At 40.4% G+C, this 19,318-nt stretch overlaps 2 protein-coding genes and 1 long non-coding RNA gene across 7 annotated transcripts in view; 1 reads left to right on the forward strand and 2 right to left on the reverse strand.

The window, feature by feature from the left end:
• Position 1: 1 nt before the first annotated feature.
• Positions 2 to 6,665, forward strand: LOC132325161 (uncharacterized). Of its 2 annotated transcripts, XR_009485843.1 has the most exons (4): positions 2 to 378; positions 673 to 833; positions 2,464 to 2,768; positions 3,049 to 6,665. It is a non-coding gene; the product is annotated as an uncharacterized LOC132325161 (long non-coding RNA). The 2 variants fall into 2 exon arrangements; XR_009485842.1 differs by lacking the exon at positions 673 to 833 and having other exon boundaries at positions 19 to 378.
• Positions 6,666 to 8,039: 1,374 nt separating this feature from the next.
• Positions 8,040 to 14,192, reverse strand: HINT3 (histidine triad nucleotide binding protein 3). The gene is made up of 5 exons (XM_059842167.1): positions 13,867 to 14,192; positions 13,360 to 13,477; positions 12,030 to 12,099; positions 11,097 to 11,223; positions 8,040 to 9,758 (listed from the first exon to the last, which is right to left on the reverse strand). The coding sequence occupies exons 1-5, from the start codon at positions 14,011 to 14,013 to the stop codon at positions 9,711 to 9,713; spliced, it is 510 nt and encodes a 169-aa protein (XP_059698150.1). The 5' UTR covers positions 14,014 to 14,192; the 3' UTR covers positions 8,040 to 9,710.
• Positions 14,193 to 16,211: 2,019 nt separating this feature from the next.
• Positions 16,212 to 19,318, reverse strand: part of NCOA7 (nuclear receptor coactivator 7) — a 78,700-nt gene continuing 75,593 nt past the window's right edge. For all 4 annotated transcript variants that reach the window (XM_059842168.1, XM_059842169.1, XM_059842170.1 and 1 more), the window contains one exon: positions 16,212 to 18,541. In XM_059842168.1, coding sequence (XP_059698151.1) covers positions 18,406 to 18,541 — 136 coding nt within the window. In that variant the 3' untranslated portion in view covers positions 16,212 to 18,405. The remainder of the gene's footprint in view (positions 18,542 to 19,318) is intronic.

The raw sequence follows: 19,318 nt of genomic DNA on the forward strand, positions 1-19,318 counted from the left end.
AAGGGGCGTGTGGCGGCGAGACCCCCGCGGCCCCTGCTGCGCCCGGAGCGGGACACGGGGCTGTGCGAACTCTTCCGGAATTCCTGCTCATTTCATCTTCTTCTCATCCTCCTTGTAGTTATGTTTTGGGTGTGCTTTATCACGCACGCCACGTGTCGGTGCAGCGGTGCTTGCGTGTGGTTTATAAATAACTCCGTGTACACTGGGGACACGCTCGCTCGGGGGTGTTTCACTGCCAGGGGCGCGCTGCGGCCTCTCCCGGCCACACTTAAGGATCTAGAGCATTAAATAACATTAAGAATTAACAGATGCCAAAGGAGTCGCATTCCTTTTTCCGTGGGAAGGAGGTCAGCGCCGGCGGCGGGGGTGTCGCAGCAGGTAGAGAAACACATTCCCAGGACAGGGGCAGAGAGAGGTGTGACGGTCCGGCTGAGGGGCAAAAAGGGGTTTGTCTTGCGGATTATGTTTTATTTTAATATCTAGTCTTGATAATTGTAATCCCGTACTCACTGGTCTCGCTGCTGTGTTGATCTGAAAGTTTCATCTTATTTTGGTAAGCTGTTTGTTAGGACCAGGCTAGCTCAGCACTGAACTCATGTTCTGTGTTTTATGTGCTGATGTTGTTGGGGTTGGTTTGGGGCTTTTTTCAGTTTTTTGGGGTTTTTTTTCTAGATGGCTAAGATTTTGCTCATGACCCGTGAGCACTGCACGGGACACCTTCTTGATGCATCTCCGTAATCTCATCCTGCAGCTTCTCCAGTCATCCCTTCCTGCAGTAATCAAAACTGAGGTTACTGTGAAGCTTTAGCCCCGATGATTGACAAGAAAACAATGTAAAGCTACCTGGCACCTAAATGTGAGCTTTCCTAGAACGGAAAGGAAAGAGGTAGATGTGGGTCCGGCTTCTCCACTCCAGTAGCTGAATGCTGAGACCCAGCAATAAACACATTGCTGAACTGCTGACAAACCCTGCAAGCCTGAGATTGCTTAAAAAATCTTGGAATTGCTGAGAGAGCTTTAGTGGAAGAAATCTGCTTCTGTTTTTCCTATCTGTCTCAGTCTGAATTTCTTAGCTTCCATTTTAGAAACTCCTTAGAAGGGGTTGTTGGTATTATTTTTAAGCTTAATCTCTTTGAAACTGGCTTTTGCTTACTTTATCTGCACTGCTTTACCTTCGGGGCATTGCTGCCCGTTCTCTCAAGGTGAATACCTGTTTTTCACTGATACTGTTTCCTACCGAAGACTTTAACAAAAGCCCTGGTTTTTTTCTTGCTTTTGATTTGAGAATCCATGCATAATCTCTGGCAGTGTCTACATGTTGCTCTACTTAGTTTGAAAGTGAAGGTACATTACTAAGATTTACAGAGTATTTGATTCTCACATAAAAACAAAATACTTTTCAGATGCAGTGTTTGGAAACAGAACATACATTCCTGTAATGCCACTGAAGAGAATCAAGCAGTTTGGTAGTGTGGATGTGGGGAGTCATCTTAAAAACATTATATAACTCTTAACTCTCCTAGGGAGGGAAAGGAAGAAAATTTACACTTTTTAGCCTTCAGGGGAATTTTATATACACAAAGTGTAATTACTCAACTTGAAATTTATCCAGGAAGCTAGAATTAACTGCCTTCCTTTCACAAAAAATAATGTAATAAAAATGGTATTATACAACAATCACGAGATTCAATTTAAAAATTAATGAAAAGCCATTATTTCATGTGTGCTGTTGCTTATTTTTCCCAATTCCCTTCTCTGGCCATTGTGTTGCCACTCTATGCTTACCTCGTGCACTCTTCTAGACCCAGAGGCAACACAAGTGTTTTTTGACTGACCTGGAGCTTCTGCTGGGAATTTAAGGAATCCTGTCCCTGCTCATGGGTTCACGTGCAACAGCACCAACATATGCATGTGGGCAAATGCCCGTCAAAACTTACTTTTAAAACAATTGTTTCAAAATACAGAAATACCCAATCTGTAATTCAGCTGTTAAACTGTTCAGAATTTGCATTTCTATTTCCGCGTAGAAAATCCAGCACTAATCCTGTGTTTTGACTTAAAGTGTCGGTAGAAGTATCAGCTCTACTCAGGTGCTACCTGGAAACTCCGGTTTGCGTATTTCGACCGGTGAACGATACGACCCAGCAAAGACACGGTTATAGCACATTCAGATCTCGGTAGGGATGTAAAAGTCTGTCTCTAATTCACCCGAGTAACCACGTCCTGCACACACAGTCGGTACTCCAAGCGCATGGGATGCCGCAGGTGGTGGGCAGCCCGCAGCGTACCGGGAGCGCCGAGGCGCTCGCTCCCCTGCCCGCCCGCGGGCTGCAGCCGGCGGACATGGCCGTGCAGCACAACCTTTTAAGGGAGAACAATCTATTCTGCCTTTGTCTTCCTCACTAAATAGGGTGTTGCGGACAGAGACGCGCTCGCTAACTGGATTTTTACTTCTCCTTGCAGTGCCTGATGAGGAAAATGCCCCTGCTCCCACCATGTATTGGCGTTTCGGCTCCAGATAATATTTTCTGTGCATAATAACTAACGCAGCCTGAGGGAACCTTGTCGACACGGCGTGAATTCGTCCACCTTTAATCAGCGTTCAGGCGGAGAGCGGCTTCCCACCCCTGTGCATGGGTTGGTGTGCCGGTCGGGAATGGTTTGATCTCTCCGCAGCTCAGCCAGCCACTACATCGGATTGCTTGGGAAGTCAGCGGGGCTGCCGGGTACCAGGATAAAGTTCGTGGGAAGGCGTCATTGCAAGAGGAGTGAGTACTGCACTATGTGTTGCACGGAGGCTGCGGGGTTTGTTCAGTAACTGCGGGATCGGTGGAGCACCGAGTAATCTTGTAAGCATAATTTACTGCCCTGTGTTCTTAAATTACTTCTGAATTTCACCTGAATCACTTTTACTTTCTTCATTGCTGTAGAACTATGAGTGGACTTAAAATCTTCAGATATTTAGCCTCTTTTTCAGCAGCCTTGCCTCTCGCTCGGGCAAAACTCTTCCAAAAAATATCAGGCTGATTCGTTGTTTTTCCCTCACAGCTGACAGTGCACACAGGAACCACAGTTACAGCCAGTCACTTATTCGTTTCCTGCTTGAGTGCCATAAAACATTTTCAGAAATGGAAGGAGAAAAAGGGCAAAGTGCTAAAGCTACCAGTGCAGTGGGTGACCTGAGGAAAAGCTGGCAGACCTGGGCAGAGGATCACATTGAATATCAGAGGAAGAATCCATTCAGCAGCGATGACAGGCTTGCATCTAAACCTGCACATACTCACAGAGGAGATCCTACCTACGGGAGACCCCCTGAAGGGTCTCGGACAGAGCAGAGAGGGAGAGATGCTCACTCACACGTGGGTAAGGAAGTAGAAGAGCTGTGCTTGATCATCAGAAGAACTGGAGAGGTGGGAGAAGATGGACACGTGAGAGTGACATTCGGGCAGCTGTTTGAAACATATGTGACTATTTCCAATAAAGTAGTGGGAATCTTGTTAAGAGCCAGAAAACATGGTCTGGTTCATTTTGAAGGTGAAATGCTTTGGCAAGGAAAAGATGATGACGTAGTCATCACTTTACTACAATAAGGCTTTGTCCTGGAATGAACTTTGCTGCATAGTTCCAGTTGGAAAAACATATCTAGATACCGTCTTCACAGGTTTTGGTTACAGAATTTCAACTCAGCTACCTACTGGGACACAAGCAGGAGAGGAAATGGGCGAGAAGGATATTTTTTTTAAAATGGTAGAGATTTGGACAGAAATTGCAGATTATGAGCTACTCTATCATGCTGACATTGGATTGTCCTTATTATCATCTATTAGCAAATATATGAGTGTTCTTCAAATAACTGTGCTGGCCTACTGCTTTTAGGTTACTAAAAGTATAAATTACTAACTTGCTATGCTACACCACTGATTCCTGCAGTTTGTGAAATACTGCGTGGGAGAATGGGATTTGTAAAACATGGAATTGAAAACTCTTGTGGGAATTCATATACTTCTTTAAACAAAGAGCCTGGTATAGATCAAAAATTTTAGGTTCCATCTCACATAGTTAAACTGAATAAATGGAAGTTATTTTCATGAAGTAGATAGAAATTCCCAAACTTACAAAAATATCACAGCAAGTGTACTTGATGGTTCCTAAATTAGTTGCATCTTACTTGGATTTTGGACAGCTGCACTGGTTTTGGTATTTAATAGGCTAATCTTACAATCATATCTTCTCCAAACCTTCTGTGTCTCTTGTTCTTTTTGTTTTCTATCTCACACCATTTTTTTCCTGTTCTTCTAACACTTCAGAAGTCCACAAAGCTCTGGAGCCTTTTCAGTGAATTCAGCTATACCCCTTCAGAGAAGGTGGGGTGCCACAATGTGAAGACGCAAAAGTCAGCAGTCACTCTGTATTGGGGCACCTGTGCATTCATAAGGAAAAAAAAAGGCTCTTCTTTCACCAAAATGTAGCAATGTTTTTTACAAGAGGAGAGTAGAGATACTGTAGTGCCAAATGCATAAATGAAAGTATAGCAGCAGTCCCATACCTCATTTACCTGCTTTCAGAGCACAGATGTGAGCTCTTGAGAAAGAAAAAAAAAAAAAAAAAAAAAAAAAAAAAAAAAAAAAATTTGTTATATAACATAGTTGTGATAGTGCTATGAAAAATAATCAGGAGCTGTATTTACAATAGTTCCCACCAATAAAGCTGTATAATTAGAAATCTAAAGTTCTATTTTTTAGCAGTGCAAATAGAAGCTTCTGTGTGGCGTTAACTACACTACTTGATGGGTCTTTAAAGTAAGAGACTGTTCTTGCATCAAAAGGATATTAAAATTTAATATAAATTAGGAACTTGATAAAAGTGATGTGTAATTTTATGATATTTATAAAAAAACTTCTGTTGCAAAAAGCCTAAAAGAATGGGGGTTTGTTTTGATGTTTTCATCCAATGGGGATTTGCACCAAACTAAGTCTTTGGCTGAGGATTTCATTATTTTCCTGCCTCCTTTTTTCTTTTTCTGGTGAAAGGACAATGAAAAGAGAAAAAAAAAAGGAATAAATTAATGTGCTGAAATCAGTATATCTGGGGAACAGGGCAGTCAGGTGCAGGTAGAGAATGGATTTTAATCACCACATAATTTTACCGCATTGGAGAAGGAGGAATGTGCGCTGCACCAGGCACTGTTGGTGTGCTCCCTTAGCTTTCAGAGCAAACCTACTGCTTCTTTCTAAACAGATCTACATCTTGCAGCTGAAAAAGAAGTAGATGCAGTTTGTGGTCTTAACATATTTACAATGCTTTGTGTTTTTGAAAAAGCATTTTTTGCCAAATGACATGAGCACACTTAATTTTTCAGCTCATATTAGAGGAAGTCTTTACATGCATCAGATTTCAACACAAATTGAACTTTTTATAGTACAGTTGTGGAATGAGTTTTGTTTAATTCTAATAATTCTGAAATCCACTCAGTTCTGCTGTAGTGTTAGTTCATAACTTGCAGGAAGCAGCATCAGGCATTTCAAGTGTCACCAGCTGACTAATGGGATGGCACTATCAGGAAAAATAATACATTGCTGGACATTGTACAAATAATTCATTGCAAGACACACATGTGAGGCGGTATGTAGCCTGAGCACCATAAGATGCAAGTCCAGCTCACATAAATTTACTACATTTTAATTAAGGCTGGCTCAAATAGTTGAATATCAGCAATCTAGGCTGTCACTGCCATGTAAGTGTTGGATGTTTGAACACATCAACAAACACTTTTTAAGGACACCTCTGATCAAAACAGAAGCAGAGCAAACCCTTAATGACATGGTCTTACCTACTTTGTAAGTGACTAAAAAAAGCTTCTCTATTATTATATTTTTAAAAGAACCAAGGATTACTATATAACAAATCTATTATTTGTAGAGGGATTTTTTTTAAACAGTTACAGAGCCAACCTGCCAGCTTTAGATGAGCATTCTGGATAATGGGACTAAAATCTTTCTGTGTGCCCATGCAATGATTATAAACACTGAGCTGCCAAACTGGCTCAGCACACAGGTTGACAAATCCAGTCTTGTGCTTCCAGCAATAGCCAGCATTTCAAAAAAAGACTAAAAGATAGATAATAGAACTGATCAGCTTGCCCACTGGTACACTCTGGAATAAAAAATTACTCCTGAAGCCTGTCTAGTCATGAATGCATTATATCTAATGCAAATGACTCAGTTCAGCTACAAGTTTTTCAAAATTATGCTTCATCTGTGATTAGATTAACATCTACAGATGAAATAGGAATTTAGACTTTTCAACATGCAACTTGTTTTTTTCAGCAGGCTCCCATTAGAGTAAATGGAACAGAATTTATTAAATTGTTTTTGCAAAAATTGTAGCATATAAGGGGTTTTAGTATTACAGATTATTTGGAGTAGTAAGTAAACCCCAAACTTTTTAAAAGGTGTTCTTGCCCTACTAAGCATCTTTCAGCTGTTTAAATCTCTCCTAAACTTCACTTTGTGACAGATTACATCAGTGGTCTTTGCCCTCCTTCCACTTGAAGTCTGTAAACTCTGCATCTGTTTTGGACTGTATATCATAGAGGGATTATCTGTGGTTTGTCAAACACTGAAGGCATGTCACCATTTCAATAAATGTTGCACATTCGTTTGAAATGACAAGTTTTTATGCAGCATTTTATCGTTTGCAAGTTTCTCAAATTTCAAATACAATTTTCACTGGTTTGCTCTCATTACCAATTCAAGCACAATTTATTTTTATTTTTAACAGCATTTTATATGTATCTGTTTCATCCTTTCAGCATAAAAGCATTATTCTCTGAGTTCTTGTTAGGTTGGGAGTTTATGTAAAACAATTGAGCTAAACAGTACAAATAAAGCTTTGTCATTCCTAAACATGAGGTCAAAAAAGCAGCTTTTCTCAAGACTGCTAATACTGGATCAAAGAACAGAGCCAGCAGCAGTGGCTAAACAGCTTTCCTTTGCTTCTCCAGGCCCTTGGAGAGTAAGAGCTGCTGAGTTCATGCTCCTTATTGATCTTTGCTCCTTAGAAAGCTCTACAGATGGTTTTGGAAGTTTTAAAATTACCAAAAGCTTCTATAGAAGAGAGTGACAGAGTTAACAGGATCTGCCCACTGTCTCTTCCAGGGGCTAGCCAGTAATTCAGTACCATATAGGAAGTATTAGGTTAGGTTTTTCAGAAAGTATTTCTTCACCTAATTAAAACAATTATCTTCAGACTCCAAGAATACTTGTCAATGCAGAAGGAAAACAGACCACAGTTCTGAGCTGAAAAACACTAATGAGAAGCTGAGCATTCCTCTCAGTAATTAGTGTGCCTCTGTTTAATGCTTTGCTGTTTCAGCTGTTCTGAGCCCTGTCTGTTACTGTCAGGGTAAATGGGATATCCCCATCTTTCTCATCAGCAAAACTCTGGAAGTGACATTATACCCAATTTTTACCTTTTCAGTCTTGTCATTAGTGGGGCTGTTCTCCAATGTTAAGACATAAAAGTTGGCCTTTGTGCTTTCATATACATTTGGCAACATACAGTCTGGCTGGGATGGAGGTAACTTCCTTCAGAGCATCCCACGTTTTGGGTGTGACTGGAAGTGCTGGTAACCCAACAGTTCTGGTGATTGCTGAGCAGTGCATGGACAATGTCAGGGCCTTCTTTCTCCTGCTCTGCCCTCCGTCAGTGGGCAACAAGCTTCGAAAGAACACAACCTGCACACCTGACACAGACTGGCCAGCAGGGATATTCCATGACATATAACGTCTGGAATAAAAGCTGAAAAGCGGACTTTTTTTGGGGTGTGGGAGTTGTTGCTATTGGCCGGCCTGTGGGAGGTCATGAGTGATTACCTCTGCTTTTTTCTTTATCTTTCCTTCATATATTAAACTCAACCCATGAGTTTTTTCATTTTTTTCTTTCTGTTCTCCCACCCCACTGGGTTAAGGAATGAAGAGTGAGCAAAGAGCTATCTAGGATCAACCCTGAGTCGTCAACTATTCAACTGCACTGGAAAATCATCCCAAGATAAGCATTTATTAATCCTTTTTGACAACAGTTCATGTTGATATTTTAAATATTACATGTCACAGTTCAGTACAGTTACATAAATTAATTACAGATCAGAACACATACACATTAACTCCTGGAAGTCCTTAATGTACAGGTATTTCACTAATTCAGGAGCCAGCTCAAACCTCTTCATCTATTGCACAGTCAAAGTTCAGTGGCTTTAAGTCACACTTTTCCTACCAAATATAACAAATTAAAACCCCAAAGGGCTGCAAATAACATGCAAGTGCCCACTAATACATATAACAAGACATTAGGAAGAAGATCTTACAGACAGAAAGGTATAAACTCTGCCAAGTAGAAAATGCAGTTCTTCAGAAGGGGGTATACTCTCAGAAGTACTGTAAGAATATTACAACACATTGTATCACTAAGGCAACAGGTGCAAGATCCATGGAAAACACAGACTATTATGTTCAGGGAAGCTTGCAGGTGCAACAGATGTTCTCACCTCAGCTGCATCTGAATGCATCAGGCAAGGGCACTTGGTTAGCTCGGCACCAAGACAAGCTCTGTGAACAGAGAAAATCCACTCCATGTGTTCTGGAGTTTTAACTTGCCAAACAGTCTGCCTTATTATGGTACTGAAAAACAAGTGCTAGCATTCCTGATTAGAGTCATGCAGCAAAGGCAAATGTTCAACAGGTTCCTTAAGCAACTTGGCATGTTCCGGTTTTGGGCTGAGTCCCTCCTACCCCAAAGTCACATCACATTGCTGTTATATAAGTCTGCCACACACACACACACACACACACACACACACACACACACACACAGACAGCATTTCAGACCAGCTTCTCTTATGACTTCATTTAGAATCCAAATTTGGACAAGGCATTAGTAATCTGCAAGGGACTTGCAGTGAGAATAAGACCAGAAAATCCGGACTTTTCTATCTACTGCCATGTAGAAGAGCAGTATATTAAATGCATTCTTTTGAACTCTTCGCATTCTTTGTAAACATATACTAAATGCAAACATTGTGCAAATAAGAGGGAAAAAAATCTTAAGGTCTATTTACATATAAACTATATTCTATGTTATAGAGCATTCTCACATTTTGGGCACATACTGTATTCATGTTTAATGTGTCACTGTGATGCAAACAAGTCAGGTAAAGTGGTTTTGCACCAGGAAGTCAGTACTGTACTTTCAGCAATGTACCTACTCATCACTAGGCATAAGTAACATATCATACAAATGCAGGTGGGAACAAATGTTTGAGATGCTACCTGCAATCCCAGAACAATGCATCTTGACAATGAAAGCTTGATTCTGCAGCAAGTACTCCCTTTGGTACCATTCATATGCTGCTAGTTGTACATTCTGCAGCTACGCTTTGCCTTTTAATAGGAAGAGTTCTATGCCTGTGTGCATGTGTGTGCATATTATGTATGTATCTACGCAAATTAAAATTTTAACTAAAACACATCGCGCTATTATATGTCACAGACTGACATATCCAAATGGAAGAATTAGGTTAGCAGCTACAAATTCTGTGTGTATTTCCTCATAAGGAACTAAAGCTTTTTTTATCCTGGGATATTATTGGCAACATCAAACTGTGCAATCTTAAATCAGAGCTCAAAGACCAAACTGGCTGACAACACACGCTTTCAGCTGGCAGCATTTCCAGCTTGCAGTCTCTCGATCAGTTGTTCAGCCTACAAAAGAGAAAAAGCAATACGTTAACTACACTGTGGGCCTTCATTTTACTTAAAATTCCATTTCTAAAATAGTGACACTAACAGAGAATTTGCTTTTAATTTTTACAGATTAAGTGTACAGGAGAGGCAGAATACAACAATTCCTTTTAACAGCAGACTCACTTTCCACCAAACACTCATGAGGTGATCATGATGTGGAGGTCAGAGGAGGCTTCAGGTAGGAGCAACTCAACAGGAGTTCAGTAATTACTGCAGTTTATTTAAAATAAAGCTACATAAAGCATGCAGCAACTGAAAATTATATTATCTGAATCCTGTTTTGCATTCTTAAGCAAGTACCACATTCAGGACGCTGTAACTAAAAAAAAAAACCACAAACCAGAACCACCACCAACCCACGAACATTTTCCAACCTGACAACAGGGCAAAATACCAAAGTGCATCCATACCGGATAACCAGACTTGGTAGGGATCTGCCTGAACTAATCCAAGATAACAAACAGTAAAACTACACAACTATATGAACTTCAGGGACAAATATTTCTGAGATGCTCAAAACACACCAGACACATCTGCTTTTTTTTGAGCTAGGAGTGAACTTCAGCAAGGTCCCACTGTAAAGAAGCTGTGTTTCTTCTCTTTAAGTAAGAAGCTGTCTACATTTTTTAGATGAGACAAATCTTTTTCAGCAACTTTGATTTGGCGATGTGCAATGATACTAGGATGTTGCAGCTACCTTGCAAGGACAGGTGCTTTGCTGTATCAAAACAGTGAGAGTGAGGTTTAGGTCTCTAGAGAGAGATTTTCAAAGTGCTTTAGTCAGTGTCAGTTCAATCTCACTGCTAATCTCTACTGACATAAATCAGTACCAGCAATGTTTTTGTAAAGCAGGCACTAAGTTTAGTCTAAAGATGACAAGATGAGGAAAACCACACAAAGAGATAAATGCAGTTATTATGTCTTCACCTACACAGGATTAACCAGGTTATGTGCAAAACAGTCCATCACATTTGAATATAGCCCTTTGTATTAAAACCGAAATATTTACAAAGTGTCACAGAAGAACATCACAGAGCCTGAGCCTTGGGCAACATCCAGAACTATTGTACTCTTTGCTGTTAGCTATTAGCACTCTGTTCCTTAATGTTTATAAGCATAAACATTAAGGTCTTTATTTTTTCTCAGTTAATGCAAAATATGCATAACTGAGAATTAAAGTAACCACAAAAATAATTGGTCAGAGAATTTTTGGACACAGTTAAAAGGTTAGAAAGACATGGCATTTTCAGGTCCCAACTGAAAACCTAGGGCAAAGCTCACCTGCCTTACACTTACCGTGATAAACCAGTAGGAATTGATTCTGTAGTAGATCCTGGATAAGAACCCCAGCTGACTGGCTGGGGCCAGGACGTGCAGATGCAAGTGGGCTATGGAGCAGAACGGTGGCCAGTGAAAACCCATTCTTCAGAAAAGAAAAAGAGGTACAAGATCATGGTGATGTTAATTCAGGAAGAAGTGGAACATTGTGGGTTATTTAACATGATCCACAGAATTAACAACTCATCACAATTTTGACATACATAGAAGCAAGAACAAAAACATGCCCTTTCATTATACCACAAAAAGCTCTTCAAAAGTTCATTCATTTCCTCCTTCACATCTCTGGATTTAAGATACATTTTTAAAAGAAGGAGTTAAAAGAAAAAGTATCTTAAATGTATCCTACGTAGTTTTCAGCTGGAAAGCCAACTATCAATTTTCATCCTGAAGAACCAGCTCCCTATTTCTCTACAGTGCTCAAATTATGTAACAGTCTATTTCAGCTATCAAGGGCCTTAAACTGAAGAATCCAACACCAAAATCCAGTGAATTCTGGTATGACTGAAACACAGAGTGGTGTCCTGCTTCAACAGGCCAAAGTTTACCTCTCTTCTGGCATCTTTGTAGATGCCAGAAGAGAGCATATTTGTAGCACATAATGAAAGAGCAGCCTCTTTGGTAAGCTATTTGAAGTGCCCTCCCAACATTCCAAGATGTGTTCAAGAAAGAATCTCAGAGCTGGAATCCAATTTGTGCCAGAACTTTATCAGAAAAAAAAAGTTTCTATTCAGTGCCAGCAGATTTTAATTGAGATTTTATGCAGTAAGTGAAATGTAGACTTGATTTCTTCCATAAATCCCAGTACAGGTTCTGCCTCCATCTCTAAAGTAACATTCTGAAAAGTAAATAACAAACTCAATAGAAAGATGGAATGTATTTATTACATACCTTACATCATTCAGGTCACTAAAATTATTCTTCAGGAGAACAGCTTTTCCCACTTCCATCATTCTCTTCACTATTAAAACACAAATAAATTTCATTTTAAAAAGGAATTCTTCAGAATATTAACTTCAACAGACTAACCTACACTGAGATCACAGACATGGGTTTTTCAAAATATAAACACTAACCACTCCTAGTCAAAGAAAAGACAATCAAGACAGTGTGAGCAATGACTTACTTGAAAGCTGCCACTGATACCAACTTCCACACCTGCAATGCTTTCCAGTGTGATATTATTATAAGAACTTTGGCCAAAGCCATGCCATCACCACACCCTTATTAAAAAGCCCAGCAAGTACTGATTGGTCAGAATGATGACTTTACACTAATTCCAGTTTGTATCTCTGCACAGCAACAGGACTTTGATCTCCAGAACCTGTGAAGCCTGGAGTACATTTCAGAGACAGTACATAAATTTAAATTAAATTGTCAGTATTTCTTATTACTAGCACACAGTTTCTTTATCACTGAACAATGCAGTAACCCCAATAAAAAAAAAAAATCAAGGCAGAAGTTAAAGGAATTGCTTTGAAGCCAAACACATACAGAAGTTTTTTTCTCTGGAGAAAACCACCCTATGTTTACAAGAGAAATACAGCACTGCAAGATTTGCAAAATTCAATTTTCTTTTCTTGCATCACCTGTAAATTTCCCTAAGGTGGAATTTCTTCATGGCTGCAGTTTGTTCTGTTACTCAACACACTTAGCTAGCCATATCTTGTGAAACAAATTCCAGGACAATCTCCTCTTAAGGGGAAAAAAAACCCAAAATAAGCCTAGCAACAATAAATAATGGCTTCAACATTTCAGAATTTTATTTTTTCAAAACTTTTTAAAGTTAATTGAAACACCATCTCCCTTTTCCATCTGTCATTCCCTTTCTTCCTGACAAATAATACAGCACTTATCTGAAAGCATACACATTATAAAATTCTTCTGAACGCTTTTAGAATTGCATATGCATATCTAAGAAAATGCAATGAAGCAGTACATAAATGCTTTAAAAATAAAGCTGTACTTCCAACAAAGTGCAGAAGCATCTATACTCCATGCAAACGGCAATGTTTTTCCAGAACTGCACAAAAAAAGTGCCATTCTAGACCAGCAGCACATAGAAGTTCCCAGAAAGGGTAAGTACCTGTCTACACTCACTCACATCAGCTATTTCCACATTTACAAATGATGTTCAAAGTTTAAATTTACTTGACAACCCCCTATTTCAGGCTGTGAAAAAAGATTTTCCTTGAGGTTAAGCACACACTTGCAGCCTTACCTAGAGGTATGTGCTCTGTCTTCAGTGTTTTGCAGTTTCCCATGTGCTTCACGGGCACCACCAGGTAGTGGTGGGGGGCACCAGGTTTTATATCTCTAAAGCAAACAAGGTCTTCATCCTAGAAAATGATGCAAACGTTTTAAAATGGATTAGGACGAGGATACTGGCACAGAGTAGGTAACAATGTCTACATCCCTCATATGAATGAGATACTAAATGTGACAGTTGACGCGACCAGCAACAAAAGCTGAGGGTATTTCGGAGGCAGGCTCCAGGCACGGTGCGCGTCCGCTGCTGACCTTCGGCAGTCAGCATTCCTCGGTGCCAGCTTTGAGGCTGCCGGCTGCTGGGCCAGCACTTACGGAAGGCTTTGAGGTGCTCTCCGTGCCAGCGATGCTTCCCCGCTCTGCCCATGCAGGCGCTAAGGGTCCTCAGAGCCGCTGCGACCCCGGGGCCGGCCCGTGAGGGAGCGGGGAAGGAGGGCGGGGAAGGAGGCGCCTCACGCACCTCGCAGGGGAGCAGCGCCGTGCCCGGCTCCTCCCGGCGGGCGATCCTGCAGAACACGCACTTCCCGTCGTAGCCATCGCGGCCGCCATTCCCGGCTTCGCTCCCCTCAGCGGCGGCGGCAGCACCCGCGGCCTCAGGCCCGGCCATGGCCGCGCTCCCGGTGCCGTTCCCGCTGCCGGCCCCTCCCTTGCGGGTGCCGGTGCTCCGCCCGCCGAAGGAGGAGCGCCCGGGCCCGGGAGCCCCCGCTGGCACCGCCCGGCTCCGCCCGCCGGGCACACGCGGAGCGGAACTGGGCCTCGCCGAGAAGTTTTCACGAAAAAAACAAAACCAAAAAAAAAAAAAAAAAAAAAAAAAAAAAAAAAAAACTAAAAAAAAAATATAGGGGAATAAAACCATGTGAATGCACTCTTAAAAGTCGAATTGCCTCAGGGGGGAAAAACACGCAGTAAAGAGGGCGGAAAAAAAGCATAATAAGTGCTTATGATGCTGGATCTTTCTGGTTCTTCACCATGAAGTTATGTCCAGCAATTCATTGGTCAGTACAAACCAAGAAAAATTTAGATATCTTGCCCCTATAATTCAAGTTACTTGGATTTTTATATGCGCGCAAATAATCTTAAAACACCATTTCAGCACTGTTGAAGTTTGTTCAGGGTCACTAATAGAATTGAAGAGATTTTTCCAAATGAGTCTACATTTTTTTCTTCAACACTCCCAGCAGTGAGGGCTAAAATCTGATGTTAGTTCTAACTGCATAAGCCCTGAAATTGTTGCCTCCTCATGACAGCTATGCTAATTCACAACCAAAGTATTTCAGAAAATCACAGAATGGTTTGGGTTGGAAGGGACGTTGAAGATCATCTCATTCCAACAACCTTCCCTGCCATGGGCAGGGATCAGGGAGACCAGGTTGCTCAAGGCTCCATTCAGCCAGGCCTTGAACACTTCCTGGGATGGGGCATCCACAACTTCTCTGGGCAATCCGTTCCAGTGCCTCACCGTCTGCCTCCTATCAACTATTTCTGAAGCTAATAAAGGCTAAGTGGTAGTTAGCCTTCAAGTTCCAAAAATGTTTTCTTAATAGTTTGTATTTAAAATCATTTGCACTGTTCATTAGACTAGAACTGAAGAATCACTGACCATGCAACTTAAATGTATTCTTCATGCAGTTCAAAAGGCACAACGTGCTTCTCCCACAGGTGACAAAGAGTGTTTAAAAGGTAAGAAGATGAAAAATTAAGACTGAGATTTAAAAAAAAAATTTTTTTTTTTAAGCAAGCTGTGCCTGTACAAACAGGACATGGTTGGCTATTCTACCTGAAGCAGCTCACTTGCCAGATGTGCCAACCTGCAGAATGCTAGACAGTCCTTTTGCAATGACCTCACCTGCTCCTTTTCTCGGTAACAAACAGGCAAATCAAATCTTTAGTTCACGAATGAGGATTGTTCTAAATGTAACCAGACTTTCCTTTGCTCTAAAGTTAGCCTTTGTGCAAAACATCCAACACAAAACCTGCACTTAAACTAGCACCAAATAAAATATCTGCAATTACCTGGGTACTGACAAGCCTGATTTGTGAGTCTGTGTTTGAACACGGTCCTGTATCAAAAATCTGTACCCAAGTACCACTGAAGGAACACATATTTCATGTTGCAAGAAAAAGATCTTGTTCTCTCTGAGAGAAAGATTACTAGTGATCATAATTTTCCAGTTACTTTAGGAAAGTTGTTACTGCCATTTCACTCAGAGCAAGGCTCATGGATAGCACACTTGTTCAGTTTCACACATAATTGTAGTTTATTTTCTTTTAATGCCACTGCTCTATACAATGAAAACCAATAAAACCCAAGAACCAGGTACTTTTAAGACATCTTTGCTTTGCTTGGCTGGACATAAAAATATATGTGAACACTTTGGAAATATGAAAAGGGTGCATACAAAAATGATGCACATGGACTTTTGACTTCTGGGAAGAAGTTGGTCAAAAAGGATAAGGGGATGCTTGTCATTCACTGCAGCTGAGAGCAGCAGCAAGAACTACCAGGTAAAACTGCTGTTTACTAGCATTTCTTAGCCCTTTGTCAGTCTGTCTCAGAGTGAATTCAAAACACAGCTCTCTTTAAGGGCACAACATACTACACACGCAAAAAATCCAAACCCCACATCCAACCCCACCAAAATCTCCAACCTCCTTATCTGTGTTTGTAAAATACAGTATTGCTGAAATTCTCTTTTTATGAGGTGGCACAGGTATTTGACAGCATAACCTGTAACTTAAGCTGCATCCTTTCATCTTTAAAAAATTATAAAGTTTGTGAATAAAAGAGAAAGCATCTGTAACAAGTTTCTGAATGCATAAATTCCTTTATTGAAAATATTGTGATAGCACTGCATTACATATATTCAATATTCATAGTTTTAAGGGTCACAGAATTTTGATTGAACAACACTGTTTTGAATATAGACCACAGCGTTTAGATATGCTTTGACAAGGATAATATAATGGCATAAGTTGTAGGTAGCAAGAGTGAAATGTATGCAAAATGTTGAACTTGGTTTCATTTTGTTTGTTGTGGGAATTTTTTGTTGGGTGTTTGTTTGGTTGGGGTTTTTTAAACTATTCAGTGGTCTTCTGCCAGCATTTAAAAGAGCAAAGAGTGTTAGATATTCTGGGTATCTTCAAAGCATTATGCTGGTAACAATGTCCAAAATATTTTAAAGCATTACCAATAAGAACTTTGTTTATGGCTGTAGTAGACCACAAAGAAAGGAAGTGTGAAAAGCTCATGTGCAGCGTGTTACAGGCTTACTGTGTATAGCATTGTTTCATTAGACTGTGAAACTTCTGTGCAAGATTAAGATTTAGAAATGCTTTTGAAGGAAAAGCAATTGGCTTTTTTAAATTATTATTTAATCTATTCAAAAAGGAAAGAGCAGTAACTAAATTGAGTTGTATTACTCAGTTAATAACATTCCAACATTAGATTGTACTGTTTTAATGCACACTGCTGTCTCTAAAACCTGCCTTTCTCAGGACAATGAAACACTCACGTCTAAAGGCAGGACAGCACACTAATATTAGGCCTGGATTGTGTAAACAAAACCACAGCTTAATGGCAATGCAGAATTCCTTAGCAAACAGTGAAGATTGCCAGTCCTCTCTCACACTCTCCCCATTTACCAAATGTTTTATAATTTTGCAATATATATTATTTGTAAAATAAATTTTACAGATCTTGTAATATAGAGTCTTTTCAGCTTTGGCGGGGTGGATAGGGAAAGTATCTGATAATTTCATTGAAACAAACAAGAATAATTAGTTGACTGTCAAATCCTAAACCAGACTGCTGCTTGAAGTATTCTTTTAAAGGAAACTATATGCGCAATTATTAGGAAAACGAGTTTTACACTAACGTGACCTGGCCTGTTAGGAAAAAAACTTTCTTCTCTAAATCTCAATTGTATTTTCTCCTTAACAAATTCTTCAATTTGTAGAGAAATGCTCATAAAAGCACAGTGGGTGGCTTAGTTTGAACCATTTTGTGGTGATACAGAAAAACAGTTCTCTTCAAAATCTCCTTCATAATCAGTCAAATAATACTGAGTAGAACTGGAATAGCATAATAATGCTATCCCAATTCTGTGGACTGCAACTGAACTGATAAAGTCTACACCAGGGGGCAGCTGCCCAGTGTCTCCATACACTGCCAAAATAGTTATCTATTAACAGGAATGTGACGGCAGAGTTAAGAAGAAGCACTATCCACCTCCTCCCTCATTTCAGGAAAAGAAAATGAAACAGAATTATGCACTCAAGTGTTTCTGCCAGGAAAACAAACCCTCTAATTAGGGTATAATGAAAACCTAATCTCATTTACAAAATAAAAATATAAAAATTAACTTCAGAAATCAAATAAATTGATTCAGAATAAATGCCAATGCATAAGAAACCCACCTCAACAGTAATTATCAAAATGAGATTTGAAACATTAAACAAAAAAAGCTCATAGCTAATACATTTACAAAAAAATCTACTATACAGTAACAATAAATAAAATAATTTTAAAAAACATGTTCCCTTAAGTGCTGTGTACACCTATTTCTGATTCTTTTCCATGGCAAACATTATGCTGTAGATTTTGGTAAAGTAACCTTTTATTTTTGGTCAGCATTTGCATGTTGAACATAAATACACATGGAATGTACTAGACAGTTATAGTTCTTCCACAGGATCTTTTTCACAGTTACATAAGAAGTTTTCAACTTATACATCATGAACATTTTCATAAGCATTGTATCTTCAATGGAAGAGTGCTGAAGAGGAAGTAAAAAACACTTCTGAGTGATCTCTCACTGTTCTGTCTCTTACTGCCTATCAAAATCAATTCTTTTATTCTTGGGTTGTTTGGTTGGATTTTTTGCGTAGTCATGCTCTGGTACAAACTTGAGGAAAAAGCGTGTAACATTGTGAGGCAGCCTGCACCTTCTGGATAGCTTTTAAGTGCCTAATGGATCCAGTCCTTAAGGCAGTCAGTGTTTCACTCAAATGTCCATACTTCTACATCTTGTATTATGAAATCTTCTTTCTTAGTTAAGATGTCATTATTGAAGGTGCTGCAGGAGTTGCTTCGCCCATGATACAAATCTGCATCTAACCATAAACCAAACCGGCCACTAAAAGGAAATACACGACAGATTTGGTGTTAGATGGAACAGTAGAAGCACTGGAAGCTGTATAAACAATCAAAGAAGCAATACAGAGGAATCTAGGTGACTCTGAGGCCAAATGTGAAGAGTTCAGTACTGGCAAAGCACTCTCCCAGAAGCTCGTGGAGCCGTCCCCTTGCTTTTGTTTGCACCAGTGAGCGGGGCAGCGCGTAGGACCCTGCGAGGGCCTGCAGCCCTGGCCACCGAGCTGCTCACACTGCCAGCTGTGGCTACACCAGGGCACAGACCCTGGGGTCCCTTCCCTGGCTGTTTGGATGTGGACAGACCCTGGGGTCCCCTTCCCTGGCTGTTTGGATGTGGACAGACCTTGGGGTCCCTTCCCTGGCTGTCTGGATGTGGACAGACCTTGGGGTCCCTTCCCTCGCTGTCTGGATGTGGACAGACCTTGGGGTCCCTTCCCTGGCTGTTTGGATGTGGACAGAGCACCTTCTGGTTATCCACTCCTGATGCAAACCATGCCCAGCTGTCCCATGGTGCAAGCTCCAAGTAAGCTTTAGTTGGTTGTACAGTCTTAGCCCTTGATTTTGTACCTACTGACCTTTGAAACTCATGAACTGATTATGCCCTGTCTGTCTCCTTGCTCTGTGCATCAACAGAAAAACAACAACTTAGTAAGGACCACTTGATAAACCCTAGAAACTGATGGCAAAATTGCCATTTGGGATTATCTTCCAGTGACAAACTGCTTCAGCAATGAGTGATGTATCTACCCAAAACATCTGG

This window comes from Haemorhous mexicanus, chromosome 3, assembly GCF_027477595.1.
Source record: "Haemorhous mexicanus isolate bHaeMex1 chromosome 3, bHaeMex1.pri, whole genome shotgun sequence".
Taxonomy (NCBI): Eukaryota; Metazoa; Chordata; class Aves; order Passeriformes; family Fringillidae; genus Haemorhous; species Haemorhous mexicanus.